General features: G+C 35.5%; 2 protein-coding genes across 3 annotated transcripts in view; both read right to left on the reverse strand.

Moving 5' to 3' along the window:
• Positions 1 to 19,455, reverse strand: part of LOC113113858 (RING finger protein 44) — a 1,123,463-nt gene that overhangs the window by 634,513 nt on the left and 469,495 nt on the right. The gene's annotated exons all lie outside the window — the stretch shown is intronic.
• On the reverse strand, positions 1,810 to 10,019 carry LOC113113868 (ubiquitin-conjugating enzyme E2 D2-like). Of its 2 annotated transcripts, XM_026280390.1 has the most exons (8): positions 9,693 to 10,019; positions 5,081 to 5,144; positions 4,959 to 4,990; positions 4,753 to 4,830; positions 4,455 to 4,560; positions 4,224 to 4,317; positions 4,009 to 4,065; positions 1,810 to 2,693 (listed from the first exon to the last, which is right to left on the reverse strand). In XM_026280390.1, the coding sequence occupies exons 1-7, from the start codon at positions 9,714 to 9,716 to the stop codon at positions 4,017 to 4,019; spliced, it is 447 nt and encodes a 148-aa protein (XP_026136175.1). In that variant the 5' UTR covers positions 9,717 to 10,019; the 3' UTR covers positions 1,810 to 2,693; positions 4,009 to 4,016. The 2 variants fall into 2 exon arrangements, with proteins under 2 accessions (XP_026136175.1, XP_026136177.1); XM_026280392.1 differs by lacking the exon at positions 4,009 to 4,065 and having other exon boundaries at positions 9,693 to 10,018.

Raw genomic sequence — 19,455 nt, forward strand, 5'->3', positions numbered from 1 at the left:
ATAAATAAAAGTGTGAATTAAGCAGCAATTACTATTGACTAGTAAATATACTGTAAAACTAGCTCTTGTAATTGGATTGTGTAATCAGATTCTACAAAGTAGGCTATTTGTAATTATATAATTTTAATTCTTCTAAATTCTTATTCTAATGTCTCTTATGAATGGGGTAATGATCCATTGGCTCCAGATGTCAGAAAAGCAGCCTGTACATGGTTGAATAATCTGAGCACAGCTGTCTGAAGCTCAGGTGTTCTGTGTTTCAACATTTCACCTAGAATGCTGTCAGAATCACAAGATTTCTTACATTTTTGGCTTTCTAGTTAGTTTGTAATTTCTTTATATGTGATTGGGAAGTCAAGTGGATTTAGATTATTTTAAATACATTTGTAGATTTTGTTTGGCCATTGGGTTGTTTTGGTGGGATTCCTTTAAAATGTTTCCATCTTGTTTGTAGGTCTTACGGTTTAGTTGTGCTCAGATTATTCCACATATCGCAGAACTGATTTTGATTTATTGAATGTTCTATTTCTGGTTATCTTTTGGTCAGATGGTGTTGCTTTTTTTGCTATAATTGTGTCTTTGTATTGGTTTAGTTTTGAACAGCATTCATCTCTTACGTCGGTGTTGTATGGTTCTTTATGTTTCAGATCTGATGATTTTCTAAGTTGTTTTCTTAATGTTTTGCAAACCATTTTTCAGCTTTTGTTGTTTTTTAATGTTTTTTTTTTTTGCCTTTCCTTTTCAAGTCACCTATATATGCTGCTTTTTCAAAATATTTTATTGATTTAATTTGTAGCCAAATTAACACCATCTTTAGTTGTTTCACGTTTTTATTCATAAATATAGTGAATACAGTAGATTCTTAAGTTCATTAGAATTCAGGGCTTGGATGATTTTTTTGGATGTAAGTGCACTATCTGGAGTCCATTTGTATCTCTGCCGGGCCTGATACATTTAGCAGGAGTGTCCTATGATCCTGCCATTAAGGAAGCACATGCCTAAAGCACGGCAGAGGTGCACTAATTCTGAACCATTTTTATATACAGTTTGGATACCCGGTCTTCTCGAAATGATGCTAACCACATAAAAATTGTATTGTGTTTGTGGGCAGGCAAGTTATTGACCTAAACCATTGGCAGACATTATGCAAATGCATTACTTCCTGACATAGGGCAGGAACAGAATAATTTTCAAGATATTATCTTTATTTATCTTTTATCTTAATATTTTATTAAGACTTTATCTATCATGCACTGTCGGCTTCACAACTTTGCAGATAGTTTATGTTCACATACAGCTACATAACAGTACATGAAAGTTAATAGTTGAAAGGGCATAATAGCGGCACTTTAAAATAACTTATAAGAATTAATGCTTCAAATTAACCCTTTTTTAATGTTAAGGGATTAAAAAGCTCAATAAATTGTGCTTACTGAACATGGACACTCCTCTCTACATTTGTCCACATATACAGTACATCAATGACAGCATCATTGGTAGTGGAGGGTTCAAGCTGCTATTCACCTCACCAATGGGGGTTCCTCCTTCAGATAACTAATAATAGTCCAGAAATGGTTGAGAGATCTCAGAGAGATCTAGAAACCTGTCGAACAACTACAGTGTCAAATTCAGTTCATTCACTTAATGTACCTTAAAGCACCAGATTAATATCCCAGACATCATGACACACAATACATCTTAAGCTAAAATAGCTTGCCATAAGACACTGAATACAGTGAACTGAATCAAGTACACTTGTGATAATAAGCAAGAACTTCACTCAGTGGCACTGCAGAGGGAAACACCAAATGATAGTTTAGCAACTTTATTAAGCAAACAAAATGAACAGCCAGTAGAGCTATTAGTTGATCGGTCATCCATTGAGAGCTTCCAATCACATATATTCAGTGCAGTGAGAGAACAGTGTTTAGGAGGATAGACAAACTAATAGCTCCCCATTCGAAAAACATCAAAAAGAGGAGAGAAAAGGAGTAACAAAATAAGTTCTCAGACTCTAAAAGTGAACATGTATTCGCTTAACATTGTCTGCAGATATTCATTTTGGCAGACCACAGACCAGTTACTTGTTCCATTAACATGCAAAATATATGTTTTTCTGTAACTGCTGATACAATGACATGACTGATTTGGTAAGAAACAGTCAGTTAGAAGCAAGGATATATTTCACAGACCATAGTTCTCATTGCTATTGTAAAAGCATATAAAAACATGAAGGCCAACCGAGCAACAGATTGACTTTGAGGTACGCTGGCACCTGCAGAATCGTTGTTTCTTTTTTCTAAAGTAGCACCTCTAGCCAGTGGCGTGAGTCAGAAGCGTTGGATGGTTTCACCTTAGTTATGTTTTTTTTTCTTTTTCTTATCTCAATAAAAAATGGCTGAGCTCGTAGTTAAACATGCTTCTTCGACACGAGCATTTTTCTGAACATAAAAGTTGGTGATCTTTGAAATGTCGTGTTCTTTTTACAGCATGTGAATGAAGGTTGAAGAGGGGTCAAAATAACCGAGCAGAACTGATATGGTCTGAATACACGGGGAACTGTCAATTCATTGAGGGGAAGAAAAAAAAAAAAAAAGTATAGCTTTTTTCCAGCTATACTGCAGATTTGTTTGATGTTCTTCAGGTATCACATGGCATACTTTTGAGTCCATTCCCGAGCTATTCTGTTGTACCTGTGTGAGAGAAAGAGAAAGAAAGAGAAATGAAGTGTGGCATTGGTGCAAACGCTGTTGCAGAGGCAGTGTCACACATGCTGGGTAAGTGGACAGTCTGCCAACTTGGCTCACACCAAAATAAACTGCAGAAACGGCTCAAGGTCAAACACAGTGGCATCCTCTTCACATCTACACTGCAACTCAAAACATTACTTCTCTTATTTGCTTTGGTGATAATAAAAGCCTGAACGGTTTACTTCAACTAAACATGTGATAAAACCATTCAAATAAAAAACTGGCTTGTATGTCTGAGAGCCACAAAATTTCTATACACTTTTTCCAGTGGACTTTTCATAGAAACAAATTCATGGAAATGAATTAATTCACAAGCAAATTAATAATGCAAAAATAAAGATTTTGCTGGATTTTTTTTTGAGTTATGAAGTTGCAAACATGTCCCATGCACAATATAAATTTTAGTAAACAAAAGAAAAAATAGTCAAAATAAAATGAATGAAATTTTTTTTAGGGATGTACGATAAATATCGCCCGATATTTAATGCATATCTTGTCAGTAATGCCAGTGCTTGCATTCTTTTTCTCATACTGAACCATGATATTTAACATATCTGCATTACTGCAAGGGTAGGTTTAGGGTTGGGGTAGGTGTAGATTTGAATAAAATACAATCTAACAGGTAGAAAAAAAAATGTATTGTTGGTTTCCTGTAGCCGTATCCCTTCTAGCTACAACCGTGAATATAACACATAATAACTGTATTTGCATTTCTGTAAGGGTAGGTGTAGATGTTAATAACCCATACATTTACAGGTAGCATTTTTCATTGTCGAATTGTCCAACCCACTGTTTTAATGGGAGGTAGCAAAATCTGACAGGGTAAGACAAATCGACAGAACTGCGGTTCTGTAATCAGTTGTAAATCTCTACACGCGTGTGATTTACCACTGATTACAGAACTGGCGTTACTGACAAGATGCAGATTAAATATCGTGTGATATTTACCATGCTTCCCTAAAATCTTTTACCAGTTATACACTACCATTCAGAAGATTTGGGGTCATTGAGATTTTATGTTTTGAGAGAAATCTATTATTCTTGGTTAGACTTTTTCTTTCTGAATGATAGTGTTTTTTTCATGTTATTATCCCATTTTAAAAAGCTGCATCCAGTTATGAAGACCATCAATAACATAAGTGCATCCAGTAGTAGGAATGCCAACCAGTGACCAATGGTACTGCAACCTGGTGATGTCTAGAGATTAGTAGGCCTTTCATGCTCACACAAAGACACTCTCCCATGATGCCTTGCTCACCTTAACCCCTATAACGTGGCATATTTCTCTGTCCATTCCCTGGCTAGTTTATTATACCTAAGAGGAGACATCAAACTAGCAATTCACACTACTTAAAAGGTATCCCTATTATTCACACCAGCTAAAGAATAATCAGCCTAGATTAAAACTGTTGTTTTTTTAATATAGAATTTTTAACATTTTATTTTTGAGGATTAAGACACAGATATACTTACTTTTCATTGTCTGTTTTATAGATACGTGCTATCTCTGGCACTAATGGATCATCTGGGTTTGGATCACATAACAGTGAGCAGATGGACAATAGAACTGCAACAGAAAGAAGAGGAGAGATTGGCACATGGCATAAACATTATCAGTGCACATCTTGGCGATCCCATTAAAAGACTTTAAAAAAATAAATAAAAGAAAGGTACATTCAATGCTCTTGTTTTCTGTTGGCTCACCTTTAGAGATAGTTAACGCAGGAGACCACTGTGACCTTAGAATATCCAAACAGATGCTGCCATTACTGTTAATATTTGGGTGATAAATTCTTGTGGTGAATGCAACCTATAAATCAGAGAGTGAAACAGACGATCAGACCACGTACATTTCAAACCTAACACTGATATTGCACTGCACATCTTCAGAATATCAGCAGGTATGTGCAACAAAAACTGCTGGGGATGCTAAATATGATCTCAATCTCAATCTTACAGCTAAAATAACTGGTAGGTTGTTAAAATAGTTAATTATTCTTGCCTTAGGTGGTTTGAAAGGGTAATCTGTAGGAAAATGAATGGTCAAGAAAAACACACCCCCTTGATATGGACTGTCATTCTGTAAGGAAACGACAGGGCAAAATTACTTGACAATGCAGTAGTAAAACAATGCAGATATCACATGCAAATAAATGTCACAATTCATCATTAATATGTATATGCAAATAAGAACATATATCCACTTACGGGTCCCATTATTGTTGCTTGCCAGTGAAACACTGCACATAAAGAATAAGAAACGTCTCATTAATTGAGTTCAGTGACATGCTCTGAGGCAGGTAATGAAAACGAAGGGCAAAATAACTCACAGTCATCTCCAACCGGTCCTGCTGAGCACTGTGCTGGAGGGTCCCGGCCCAGATCAGTCAGTTCCTAGAGAGAGAGAGAGAGAGAGAGAGTGAGGATGCATCAGTAGTGCACAGTATTATTCCAAAATAAACAGTGGGCATCCAATCAACTATGTCGTCTTTGAGCCATCCATACAGCTTCTATACATCTCATTCTTGAAACAAAACATCTAAATGAAAAACTAAAATATTTTCTCTATATATCTTTACAGACAAAAAAAAAAAAAAAAAATGACAGAATTATATAAAGCTAGTTGGAGCGAAATTACTTTAGGAATCTGATACATCCTGCATTGTGTGACATCCTATACTCAACTAAAACAGTTTTAAGGGAATTCGGTTTTAAAAATCATCATGTGCTTTTATAATTCTTTTACATGCAGATTCATAACCTTCTATTATTTGAGAGACTGCGTTGAACTTGCCAAAAAATGACAACATTTTGTGTCACATCACTGGGCCATTTGAAACCCGTGTATAACCATTTTTTCTTGAATAACTAATAAACTGCTTGGTTTTAAGCAATCTATGTAAGCAATACACAAGACAATGGAAGCTTGTTTCTTGATTTAAAATAATGAAGAGGTAACTGTAACCCTTTTTCTTTTTTTTTACTCCGAGTTTATCACACTTCAGAATTTCAAGATTTGAAATATAAATAGTCATAACTGCATTTATATAATTATATACATAATTATTAATTGTATTATTAACTTAGAACTCAGTAACATTTGCTATTTTGTGGTGGGAAAATAAAAAACAGAATTGTGAAAGAAGGTTGTGAGATGTAAACCTAGAAGTCAGCAGGGAAAGGACAGAATTGCAAGATATAAGATCAGAACTGCATAATGTAAACTACACACACACACACACACACACACACACACACATATACATTACATTTAAGCAGGATTCTATAAAAGAAACTCTCAGTACAAACGTTCAGTCATCATGGTGGGTATCAAACAGCTGGTTCGTAATGTTATGCAGAAAATGACTAATTTAAAATGTAGGTTTTTATGCCACTATCAGGGCATGAGTGAGACATGACACCAGTTCTAATGCCTCAATTGTATCATACTCTGATAGATAGACTTTTAATTTGCTGGATGTGCAATCTGATTTTGTCTTCAAGTACATTATCATTCATTGTGTCATTTAACTGGTTCTATTAAAATCCCCATTTAGACGCAAGCAGCTGAAATCTAAGATGTCTCGGTAGGAAATAGACTTGATCCAGATTTTACACTGATGCATTCATCTCCCAGACAGATAACGCAATTCATGAACTGTCACAAGATGGCTCGTCTGTCCCAGAGGCCCAAACTGTTGATTCGGGAGAACAATCAAAGTGGAGACTCAGTGGACAGACACATAATCCTATTATTTCACTCACTCTCTCCCTCACTGATCTGAATACTGACAGCTCTCTCCTCTCTGGAAAAACCACAGGCAGGAAACAACAGTACTGTCATCTTCTGAATGCAACTTTACGAAGCACATCATCAGAGGCTGATTGAGCTAAATGTTCTTTCAGCTTCCTCACAGTCACCTAAAAGCCACAAAAACCCTAAGGATCAGTGCAAACTATTTTAAGTCTGTTGCGACAAATACATTTGCACCTAGTCTACGTAGGATATGGTCTGGTAATAATTCCTTTTTAATTAATTTTATTTAATGACATCCACAGGTCATTTAAAGTCAAACCAACTGAAGTTATTGTGCTAACTCAGCCAAACAACCACCAATATAAAATCAAATGAAAAATAGCATTAGTGAAGGATTTCCAAAGACTACTACCCAATGAACGGTATTCACAAAGTAATTCAATATCATTCATTCAATGATATGTAGCTAACATTTGACATCAAATTAAACTATAGGTACAGTTTCACATTTCAGGGTCATTAGGAGTTTTTTTTTTTTTTTTTAAGAAATAATTTTTTTTTTTTTTTTGAGCACTTATGCATTAAATTGATGACAGTAAGAACATTTAATTTGTTCCAAAATATTTCGTTTTCAAATAAATGGTATTCTATCGAACATCAAAGAATCCTGAAAAATGTAATATGGTTTTTAGAAAAATATTAAGCAGCAACACTGATAATAATTATAAATGTTTCTTAAGCAGCAATCACTAGATTAGAATGATTTCCAAAGAATCGTGTTACACTGAAGACCGCAACAAATTCAGCTTTGCCATCACAGGAATAAGTACCATTTTAAAACATATTAAAATACAAAAGAATTAGGTCTATTTTAAATTGTAAGAACGATTTCACAACATCATGGTTTTACATTTCTTTTTTTTTTTTTCAGGCAGCAGTACAGGTTTCGATGTTTGTGCTTTTGCTACTTTTCTAGGTGAAATGGGTCAAATGGGTGTTCCAAATAAAGTAAGTGCTGGTTTAGCACTGGTTTTGGTAATATTGACAAATGCTAGCATAATAAGCCAGTCCTCTGATCTCTAGCCACACCTAGGCAACAAGGAAACGACTACCGTTCTAGAACTTTCGCTCTCTCTTTATGAGAAAATACAGTGACTATACAAACCACTTCTGAGAAAATAGCAACATTTCTGAGAATTCATGTATGTGAAGTGCAGGCAACCCTCTGGCGGCACTTGCCTGTGCATGCAAGCATGTGAGCAGACAGGAAATAGAGGTCAGAGGTTTCTTTGATGAAGAGGGTGTCTAAGGTGGAAACATCAAAACAAACACAGGTAGACCAGCTGAAGATCAACAATATTGTCTTCTGTAGAGCTTTATAACCAAATTAAATTTTGTTTCATAATAAACACTATCATCTTGCTAGACCTGCTTTTTAGAACTTGTCATATTTTGATTTTATCATTGACTGTTATTTTCTGTTTATGAATGTGAATCTGCGAGCTGTATTGTACAAAGCATTATATAAAGGTGAATTATGAGAACATCAGTTGCTCAAACCTGAGATTTAAAAAAAGAAATTAAACAACAGATATTATTTCAGCTGATACAAATACTGATTATTTTCCTCCAACAAAATGAAGATCCAATTTTTTTTTGTCACATTAGACTGCAACAATAAAAAACATTAAACACTTTATAACAATTACATAAGTTATTAAGAAACTAAAAAAATATGTTTATTGGTCTCGCTATAGTTTTAAGAAAACTGAATCTGAAACTAATGAGGAACTAACCAAATTAGGAACTAAACAGTCTCACAGTCCACACCAGAAGTACAACAGTGTTGGAATGTAAAATCATAACACAGAGACAACCAAATCACAACGGTTTCAAGAAGTAGAAGTACGGTTCAGTTCATTCTCTGTCATCATTTATCAAAGCAGTGTGGATGACAAGGTGAGTCTTCTTGGGAATCAATGTACGACACCAATTCAGCTAACCAATATAGAACAGTGTGAACATCAGCACTAGTGGCAGCTATTTTTACGTCTGCATACTTCAGATGAGGGTGTGGGGAATAAACTAGCCCTGCCATTACTTTAGAGATACACGACTGGTATTTCCAACCAGACGTCTGTGTGCACACTTGGCATAAATTCTCAGCTCAAGTTTCAGTTTCTGCCACACTTCACATTTCCCTATTAAACAAGCCAAAGCCCTGAAAACTGCTTGATATGGGAGTAACAAGCCACACAAGTTTATGGCCATCAGCCCACAAACAATCTGCTGTGTCAGTCCAAATCATAGTAGCTCTCAAAGTCGGCGAAAGAGGGAAAAATCATCCTGTTGCCAAGTTCAACAACTATTGTGCAACTATTTCACACTCGTATGAGCCGGATATTTCTAACTGGAGCAATGAGCACTCATAGTAGCTTTCCAGGAAGAACTTCTAGCAATGACGCAAAGTTGTTGTGTTTACCAAAATGAAAAAACGTCACTAATACAAGGGGCCAACCCATAAGAACCGACAAGAAGCCAGTATTAAATGCCTATGAGATTTACTCGAAACGAATTAAGGCAAATCCTGTCCCAGCTAGTAACATCTGTGACCGAGATGATTCATAAATTGTATTCATCTGAATCAACACCCTGAGTTCAAGCATGTGAAATCACATACGGTTCTGTTTAACTGGATGTGACTCACAGAGGAAACACATCCACAAAAAATCCTCCTTATCCACCTTGTAAAATCAGATTCCATTTCCTACTTTTTGATTTGAGAAATGTTGTAAATAGCTATATCAGACTGAAATGCTGTAAAGCTATGTATTACAATGTGGCACCTGTTATGACGTTGTATAAATCTAGATAGAGAAGATTGATAAAAAGGTAACGTTAGATTGATAGACAAACATAGATAGATAGATAGATAGATAGATACAGACAAATTGGATAGCAATGTCATCGGAACTTTAAGGAAACAATAATACAACAAACAACATTAAAATGAACAACAACAATAACAGTAATAATGAAAACAAAAACAGCCAAGCTTCATAATCAAGCTTGCTATCCTCATAGCATTTGCTAACGTCTAACGTTATATCGTTTACATATCAATCAAAAACCCACAGGGTTTAGGTAGCGAATTGTAAACAGATAACATAAATATAACGTTTTACCTTGTGAATTCGTTTTAATGCCATTTTGTGTGTGTAATGGGCTCCTGAGGCCGAGGAAAGAGATTTATCCGGCTAGCTGCGGTTAGCTATGCTCGCTAGCCAGACACTAAAGATCCAACAGAAACCCGACGAGTCCGAAGAGGAAACAAACAAAATAAGCCGTTGATATGGACCAACAGAGTCCCAGCTGTCCGACAGATAATAATCCTGACGAGAATGAAAGTTATATTGAGTATGAACGGGAAGGCCTGCGTTTCAACACTAAACACTTGTATAGGTATGTGAGTGTCTCCACCTCCTTTGGGCTTTCTCTCTCTCTCTCGCTCTCGCTCTCGCTCCCCCTCTCCCTCTCTCTCCCTCTCTCTCTTTTTACAAAATGTCCTCTCTCACTCCCTCTATAGCTACTGTATGTCCTGACGTATTTGAACAACATCAGTTTTACGGAAATGTTTGTGTTAAATGCTGGAAGCAGTCTAACATTGAGGAAAAGTAATTACGAAACAGTCCTACAAATATGAGGATTTGTGCCTGGGTTACTTTCTGTTATTTTAGTTGCTGTATCAAAACCTAGTGTGCTGAGAAAGTCAAAGCCACATGTAGGAAAAATTTGATCTTGGGAATTAAAATTTATAATGACCTAAAAATGTAACTGTAAAAACGTAGTGCTGTAATTCTATTACACATTTGGAATAGTTCACCCCAAAAATTTAATTAGTTGAAATTTTGCTTTTACCATCCACAATTTAACTGAGTTTGTTTCTTCATTGGAACAGATTTGTAGAAATGTAACATCTGCTCATTAAAGGATCCTCTTCAGTTGCCATCAGAAGTAATTCATGACCACTGTCAATCAATCAATGTATTTTAAAGGGAAAAGCTTAATGTTTGTAGGATACAAGTGCATCAAGACAATTTTGACTTTAAACTGTTGCTTCTAACTAAAATACAGGTCCTCTAATATTGCTTTCTCCAGTAAAAAAGGTTGTCTCGTCTGAATCAGGAGAGAGATATGCACAGATCACTTTTTTAGGGGAAGTCATGGCCTGGTTAGAGACTATGACTCCAAACACTAAGGTTGTGGGTTCGAGTCTCGGGCTGGCAATGCCATGACTTAGGTGCCCTTGAGCAAGGCACTGAACCCCTAACTTCTCCTCAGGCACCGCAGCATAAATGGCTGCCCACTGCTCCGGATGTGTGTTCACAGTGTGTGTGTGTGCATATTGGATGGGTTAAATGCAGAGCATCTGCATTTATCATCAGCTGGTTGGCTGAGTGGAACTGTCTGCTGTAGCTCTTCTTCTTAAAGGGTTAGTTCACCCAATAATCAAAATTATGTCATTAATAAAACCCTCATGTCGTTCCAAACCTATCTTCAGAATATTAAGATATTTTAGATTTAGTCCGAGAGCTCTCAGTCCTTCCATTGTAGCTGTGTGAACGTTATACTGTCCATGTCCAGAAAGGTAAGAAAAACATCATCAAAGTAGTCCATGTGGCATCAGAGGGTCAAGTTAGAATAATTTGAAGCATTGGTCCAGAAATTGCAAAAACCACTGCTTTATTCAGCGTTGTCTTGTCTTCTGGTCTGTTGTGAGATTTCAAAACAAATGCCATTTAGTGATATCTGGTTCGCGAACTAATCATTCGATGTAAACGCGGCTGCATCCGAAACCTTAGGCAGGTGACATTCTGCCTCACTGTCGTATCAGGCAATGACTTTGCAGGCAGCGTTTTTACATGAAGGCACCTAACGAAATCTTTATTATTTAATTTGCTTAACTCTCACAGAATGTAACGCACAGGATTGTGGGATATTAAAGGCAGTGAAGGATACATCAATGCTGCCTTCAAAAATCGGCCAGATGAAGACATCTCAGGAGACAGGAAGTGAAGCTAACATTGAATTCGGAAATGCCTTGATGCCTCACGACCTTGGAATGCGTCCTTCGAAGGCAGTATTACGGATCTTCTTGAACCAGTTCAACGAAAAAATCACCAGTACTTCTTTCGAACAGTTCGATTCAATAAACCGGTTGAATAAAACGGTTCACCGGTTATTTTGCGCTCGATGTAATGTCGTCATTGGCGATTATTGCCCTTGATTCAAGCCTTCGGTTTACCCGCGCTCATAACACTAGCACAGAATCAGTTCAGAATCAATCACCAAAAGAATCAGTTCAGTTCAGACGCTCTGTGTGCCGGTCTGCTTCACGCTGAATCACACAACACATGCGCAGTATCATCAGCTCCTCTGTTCTCGGATCGGACACGTCTGACAGAAACGGTTCTCGACTCGAGAACGAGTCAATCTTTTTTTCTTTATCTGGCTCGGCTCGGTGTTCATCTTCAGTTCTCTCTTCACAGCAGTTCAGTCAGTGTACTGTTTGAGTACATGAATTACTCCGGGATATTGGTTTGTTTTAACTCAGAGGGAGTGTCAGCCACATTAAAAAAGTTTACAGCTTAAGTCATTTGTGGATTAATGCGTATTGGAGACGTGAACCGTTTTAAACGATTCAGTTTGATTTGGTGAACTGGTTCAAGAAGATCCGGTTACATCGAATGATTTGTTCGCGAACCGGATATCACTGAATGGCATGTGTTTAGAAATCTCACAAGAGCCCAGAAGAGAAGACAATGCTGAATAAAGTCATAGTTTTTTGCTATTTTTGGACCAAAATGTATTTTCGATGCTTCCAAAAATTCTAACTGACCCTCTGATGTCACATGGACTACTTTGATGATGTTTTTCTTACCTTTCTGGACATGGACAGTAGACCGTACACACAGTTTCAATGGAGGGACTGAGAGGTCTCGGATTAAATCTAAAATATCTTAAACTGTGTTCTGAAGATAAACGCAGGTCTCACAGGTTTGGAACGACATGAGGGTGAGTTATTAATGACATAATTTTGATTATTGGGTGAACTAACCCTTTAACTAACCAGTTGGTGTGTTTCCTACTGTTTTCGCGATTTCAGGTTTTGGGGCTTGCCAAGCTGCTTTAAACCTGCCAACCGTGTATTGTTTGAGAAGTGCGCCTCGGCGTTAAATGTCGGTGTAGTGGTCAGTTTTTCCACAGGAAGGAAAAGTGATTGAACAGGAATAGAGGAACACCCGACACACAGGTACACGATAATAGATTTAGGTGAAGCACAGAACAGCATGTGAATTATACAATGACTTTTAGGAAGGGAATATTCATTAAACATTCGCATCATTTGGCACAGTCAGTGAAATCCCGATCAACACACACTAGCCTATTATTGACTGCCGTGTTGTTGTTGTTGTTGTTGTTGTTGTTTTTGTACCTTTAGGGGTATCACAGCTTGTCAGTGGGGCAGTAGCCTCAAAGGGACCCCTAAAGAGTTCATTAATAGACTACTATAAGAGGAGCCTACTACCATACCTATTATTATTCAATATTATTACGATTCCTTTAGGGGTAAAGAAGTTACAAAGGTGTCCCTTTGAGGTTACTGCCTCTCTGACAAGCTTGTGAGGTACAAGTGTTTTTTTGTTGTTGTTGTTGATAAATAGCATACAGTGCACAGCATAAATGTCAGACTTAATGTTGACGACAGTGGAACCACTTGGAAGAGAACTGACTGAACAGGACAATACAAGAAGAATACCAAATGTTTGTTTTAAGTGTCAAAATGTAGCGAAAGTAAAAGAAATTCAAAAGCAATGGACTTGTGACAAGACCCTTGAAATAATCTGTCCTTCATCCCAAGCTTTCATTTAGTGATGAGAGATTTTTAATAGAAAAGAACCTGGAGAGATACCAAGCAAGTGTCTCAGAGCTGGCAAAAGCTGTGGATGACTGTTTATTGCAAAGAGTAAGATTGTAGCCTGCAAAAGTGACATAATTGTTGTCCACTGGAACCACCTACTGTAGAGCAAGAAACTCATGTAACCTGGTCCAATGAGATGAAGTCAATCATTTCAGCTCTAAAAGCATCCAAAATGATGGTGTTGCTAAAGGAGACATGGTGTCTGGTGCCCACAGTGAAGTTCAGTGGAAGTAAAGCTCTCATGGATGTATGTGTGCTGAAGGTGTGAGGGAATTGTGCTTTATCAGTGCTGAAACAGAAGTTGCTGTCCTCACCTATTTCCCTGCATTGTTGGCCATATTTTAACGTGAAAATTATTTGCTGATTTACAGATATTAAATACATATTTCTCTATTTTATTAAGCGTATGTTTAAAAAATTTCAATTTTGCAATCTTTCCATAAATCGTATTAGTGTTCATTAAGAAAATATATATTTTGTAGACCTGTACAAAATAGGGGGTGTACTCATTTATTTTGTGTATATGACTTAATTTGTAACTGCTTTTGAAATATTTAATAAATTAATTAATATCTACAACCTTTGTTTGGACTTCCTTTAGACCAAATCCCCTCAAACTTGAGTTATCAGGCTCAGATAGTGAAAGAAAGTCTGCTACCTGTTGTTTTTATGTGCTGATTATAAAATCAAAGGCTGAAGGGGGGAGGTGTTGGGACACACCACACCTGCATTCACACCTGTCATACAGACGTTTTAATCTACAGTAAAAAATTTGGTTCAAATTCTTTTGGACCAAGAAAAAAATAGATTTCTAATTTAGTTGTATATTCTAGTATATCACGTGATTGCATTCAGTGATGTTTCTCTTTTAGTACACAGTTGTCCTTTTTTGTAATCAGAGAAAAATAATTTTCACTGAAATACTAGAAGTGTTTTTGCTGCTTATGTTCATAAATTTAAATATTTACTAGTTGAGTTTTAAGTCTAAAAAGAACCAGAGACACTTGTTTAGCAAAAATGTCAATATACTTTTACAGCACAAAAATAAAAATAAGATGCTTTTGGCATTAACTGAACAAAGTAAGAATACAGCATGATTCACTTAAAATTTCTTAATTAAAAATTGATTGAAATCTGAAGAGACATTTTACAAGGCATGCTAAAGTAAGAATACAATATGATTTTGCTTATAACTTTTTAATGAAACATTTATAGAAAATTGAAGATATGTTTTAAGGATGCTGGCACGGGAAGTAAAGAAAGTGCAGAAATCAAGTTATAACACAAGTTCTGTTCTAGTATCACTCAAATCATAATTTTTGATGTCATTATTAAGAAAATACCATGTTTGAACCAGTTTGAGTTAGTTGATTATAGAGAAGTCATACATAAACTGTACCAAACTTCAAAAATTACATATTTGCTTATGTCCTGACCCAATATTCCAACACTTTATGACATGTTAGATCTGTTTCTTTGCTCAGAGCGATTAAAACAGAGCTCAGTTTGATTAAACAACTGAGATTTTCTTTTGTTACAGAGTCATTTGCAATGTCTATGCAGACTTTATACATCACACTACCATTATTTTTTATTTTATGTTTTACATTTAACATGTAACATTACAAATCACTCAATAATTGTTAATGAAGAAAATATAATGAAGTTAAGTAAGATATGTGGGGTTTAAAATTTCATATATTAGAGTGAATTTGGGTTGATTGGGACTCTTTTCCCAAGTCATTTCAATGACAAAAAAGTGTCCCAAACGTTTGATTTTGTAAACTGACTTTTGTAAACATTTGTTTTTACTTTCTGTTACTCAGGTAGATTGATGTTTCTGTTTGTAAAAACCATATATAATAGACATTATGTACTGCATATCAAAATAATCACAGCCAAAATACCATTATGTTAAACTGCTGCAAGACTAAATCACAGAATATGGCTTATGGGCTACACACACACACACAAATCAATTCATTTACTTCCTAATTCTATTTTTATATATATATATATATATATATATATATATATATATATATATATATATATATATATATATATATATATATATATATATATATATATATATATACTTTTTAATATATTATATTAAATTCTGTCTAGTTAAGCAAAGTCTGCTGCATAAAGCAGGTTGGATGTTTACATATTTATATCTGTGTAACTTTTTCTTTCATGTATTTCTGGTTAGATTTATCACCCTCATTTCAGCTGAAGACTGCCTATCAGACTCTCCTACAATAAATTTTAGTGGCTACAGGCAAATTTCTCCATCGCAGGCCTAATCCAGACCGAAAACCAATTTTTAACAGTTCTTGGTTCCAGGTGTGAATTCACTTAGTTTTTGAATAAACTATTTCTGTACAATGTAGAATATAGTATTTCATATTGGTACAGTATAACTTGGTTACATTGGTATATAGAATATATATTTCAAACAGAATTTAAGATTGCTTTTTAAACAGGTTGGTTTGGTGAAGCACAAACAGATAATGATTAATAGTACGTAGAACTTTATTATTTTTTATATGTCGATAAAAGTTATTTCATACATACACTTAAAAAACATTCTATGTTTATACTATCCTACTAACTAACACACACTAGCATGTTTAATTTATCTTTTTTACTTTTGTACATGTATAGTCTGGAAGATAATTATGATTATGCTACCCTTTATGTTATCTCAAAAGGTAAGAGTTTTCGTTCTAATTACTTATTCAGATAACAGTTTATTTTCTCTCTATTGATCTTAACTGTTGAAATGTTGTACCTGTGCACAAACATCTGCCTCTAAGAGTGAATAGTTATGTTCATGTCATTTTTTACAGCATGTATAGACTTACAAACATACAATGCAATATTTCAAAAAGACAGTCAAGTTTTAAAAGTAAAATATTGGTAGGCTAACAGTTACAGTTATTATGAGAGTAATGAGCCTGGACCACAAAACCAAAGTGTCAATGTTTCAAAATTGAGATTTATACATCATCTGAACGTTGAATAGATACAATGCTTTCCAATGCTTTTATTTGAAAATCGGGAATCTGAGGGTGCAAAAAAAATCAAAATATTGAGGAAATCACTTTTGAAGTTGTGCAAATGAATTCTTAGCAATGCAAATTACTAATCAAAAATTAAGTTTTCATGTATTTATTGTAGGAAATTTAGAAAATATACTTAATATTAATATTTACTTAATATCCTAATGATTTTTGACATAAAAGAAAAATCAATAATTTTGACCCATTCAATGTTTTTTTTTTTTTTTTTGGCTATTGCTAAAAAACTGGTTTTGTGGTCCAGGGTCACATATGATAAAATGAAAAGAGTGCACAGAAATGATGAATTTCCTGGCAAGAAACTTGCTTGAGGTGTTATTTATTTATTTTTTGTACAATTTGTTTTAACTCAATGGCCACTAGGAGGAAACGAATCTGACAGAGTTATGTATGTGATAAGTTAACTTAGAACTTCATTTAACCTGGAACAGTGAGCTTCTACAACTGCACAAAAATAAGTGTGTGTGTTTAAGATCAGTTTCAGAATCTTTTATTTTTCTTAAATATGCTCATTAATATTTGTAGCCTATATACAGTGCCTTGCGAAAGTAATCATACCTTTCATTTCTTTAACATTTGTGTCATGTTGCTGCCTTATGTTAAACTGCTTTAAATTATTTTTCCCAAATGTCAATCTACACTCCGTTCCATACACCATACTGACAAAGCAAAAACAAAACTGTCACATCTTCATACATTTATTTAACATAAAAAACTGAAATGAGTAAATTGCATAAGTAGTCATACCCTTAATTAAATATTTAGCTGAAGCACCTTTACAGTCTTTTTTGGTTGAGGCGACAAGCTTTTCTCATCAGCATTTGGCAATTATCTGCCATTCTTCTCCTCATCTCTTCACCTCTCAAGCTCTCTCAGGTTGGATGGGGGCAGACATACATTTTCAGGCTTCTCCAGAAATATTTGACTGGGTTCAATCCCAGGCTGCGGCTGGGCCACTCAAGGACATTCACAGAGTTGTCTATAACTGACTCTTGCTGTGTGTTTAGGGTCATTGTCCTGTTGGAAGGTGAACCTTCTGTCCAGTCTGAGGTTCTGAATGCTCTGCACAGGGTTTTCTTTAAGGCTATCTCAATATTTTGGTGCAATTAACTTTTTTTTTTACTCTGACGTGTCCCTCAGTCCCGGCCGCTGAAAAACAGCCCACAGCATTTTTTTTGCTAATTCCAAGTGTGTTTTCATGCATTTACACTGAGGAGAGGATTGAGTTTGGCCACACTGCCACAAAGATCGGATCAGTGGAGTGTTGCAATGATGTTTGTCCTTCTGTAGATTTCTCCCATCTGCATATATAATCATGGAGCTCAACTAGAGTGACCATCAGCTTCTTGGTCACCACACTAACCAGAGCCCTTCTCCATCAGTTGCTCAGTTTGGCCAGGAGGCCAGCTCTAGGAAGTGTCCTGGTTGTTTCAAACATCTTCCATTAAGGGTAACAGAGACTACATGCTTCCGTGACCCTTCAGTAAAGCGGATTTTTTTTCTGAACGCTTCCCTAGATGTGTGGCTTGATGAAATCCTGTTTCTGAGCTCTACAGACAGTTATTTTGACCTCAGAGCTTGGTTTTTCCTCTGATATGCATTATCAGCTGTTAGACCTTTTATTAAGATGTGAGTGCCTTTCCAAATTATACCCATTCAAAAGAATTTGTTGCCTCAGATATGTTGTCAGTTCTAACAGTGAGGCTATTTTGCTCGTCTGTTCTTAAAGGTCATTGACAGACTTGCAGGTCATTGTTGGAACACTAGATGGAGCTCTTTACCTTGCAAACAATAGGATGATCCCGATGACGTTCAGCTGCTCTATACTTATTTTATTTACCGTTCACGTCATGAGTTCTGAGATACACTTTACAATCCTAACCAGGTAAACATCACAGTGATTCTATTTGCTCAAATTATCACGTTTATTTCTTTGGTCTAATAGAGAGTATGATCGCTTAGCCTGTTTCTAAACAGCCAATTTAACTGTAGCCTATGTTAGTTTTTCCATAACAGAGAATGATCACATAGCTGATTCGGTATTGTCATTTTCTTAGATGAATTTTCTGTCGTGCTTTATATAATTAATTTATGACCCATATAAAGTGCTTGTGCAAGCTGCTTAATCTCTAATCTGAGGAAATACCAGCCATTTATATTTAACCTCTATTTAATATCAATCAATCATATCCCTTTCAATGGATCTGTGATCCAAAAGATTGCAGGAGACCATCTTTTGAAGGGAGTGAGATAAAAAGTGAAATAGATAATGAGAGATAAAGACTCTTGAGGATCTCTTGAGAAAGAACACCATCAAGAAAGTTATACATGCTCAAACTAATTTCATGATTCTTTTATATGATGAATTTCCTGACAAGAAATATTCTATTGTTTTCTCTATTGAAACATGCTTGCTTTCTATTTTTTTTTTATTGATGGCTATAACAACCGCTTGAATATATATAACAAGATTTATTATTTTATTTTATTTTATTTTTTAGATAAATTTCAGTTAATATATTCCGTTAGAGCTAATCAAAAATATAAAGTTTTTTTTTTTTTTTTTTTTTTTTTTTTTTTTAAATAGGTTAGGCAATATCAGATTATTTGTGCGCAAATGTATGCTAGTGTTTGTAGAAGTATTATATTGGATCAACGAATATTATACTCCAATCGCAAGATACAGTCTTACAACCGGCCTGTGCTGTTAAAATAACTTAGTCAACAAGATGTGACGGCGTTCCTTTCCGCGGAATACAAAATATTATAGGCCTATTTTTGCATGTTCTTGTTCTTGCCATGGGTATAGAGAACTGACAAACAATCGAAACTAACTGACCAAATACGGCTTTAAACATCCAGGGCTTCCGTGACATCAGA

This window comes from Carassius auratus, chromosome 14 (genome assembly GCF_003368295.1).
Source record: "Carassius auratus strain Wakin chromosome 14, ASM336829v1, whole genome shotgun sequence".
Lineage (NCBI taxonomy): Eukaryota > Metazoa > Chordata > Actinopteri > Cypriniformes > Cyprinidae > Carassius > Carassius auratus.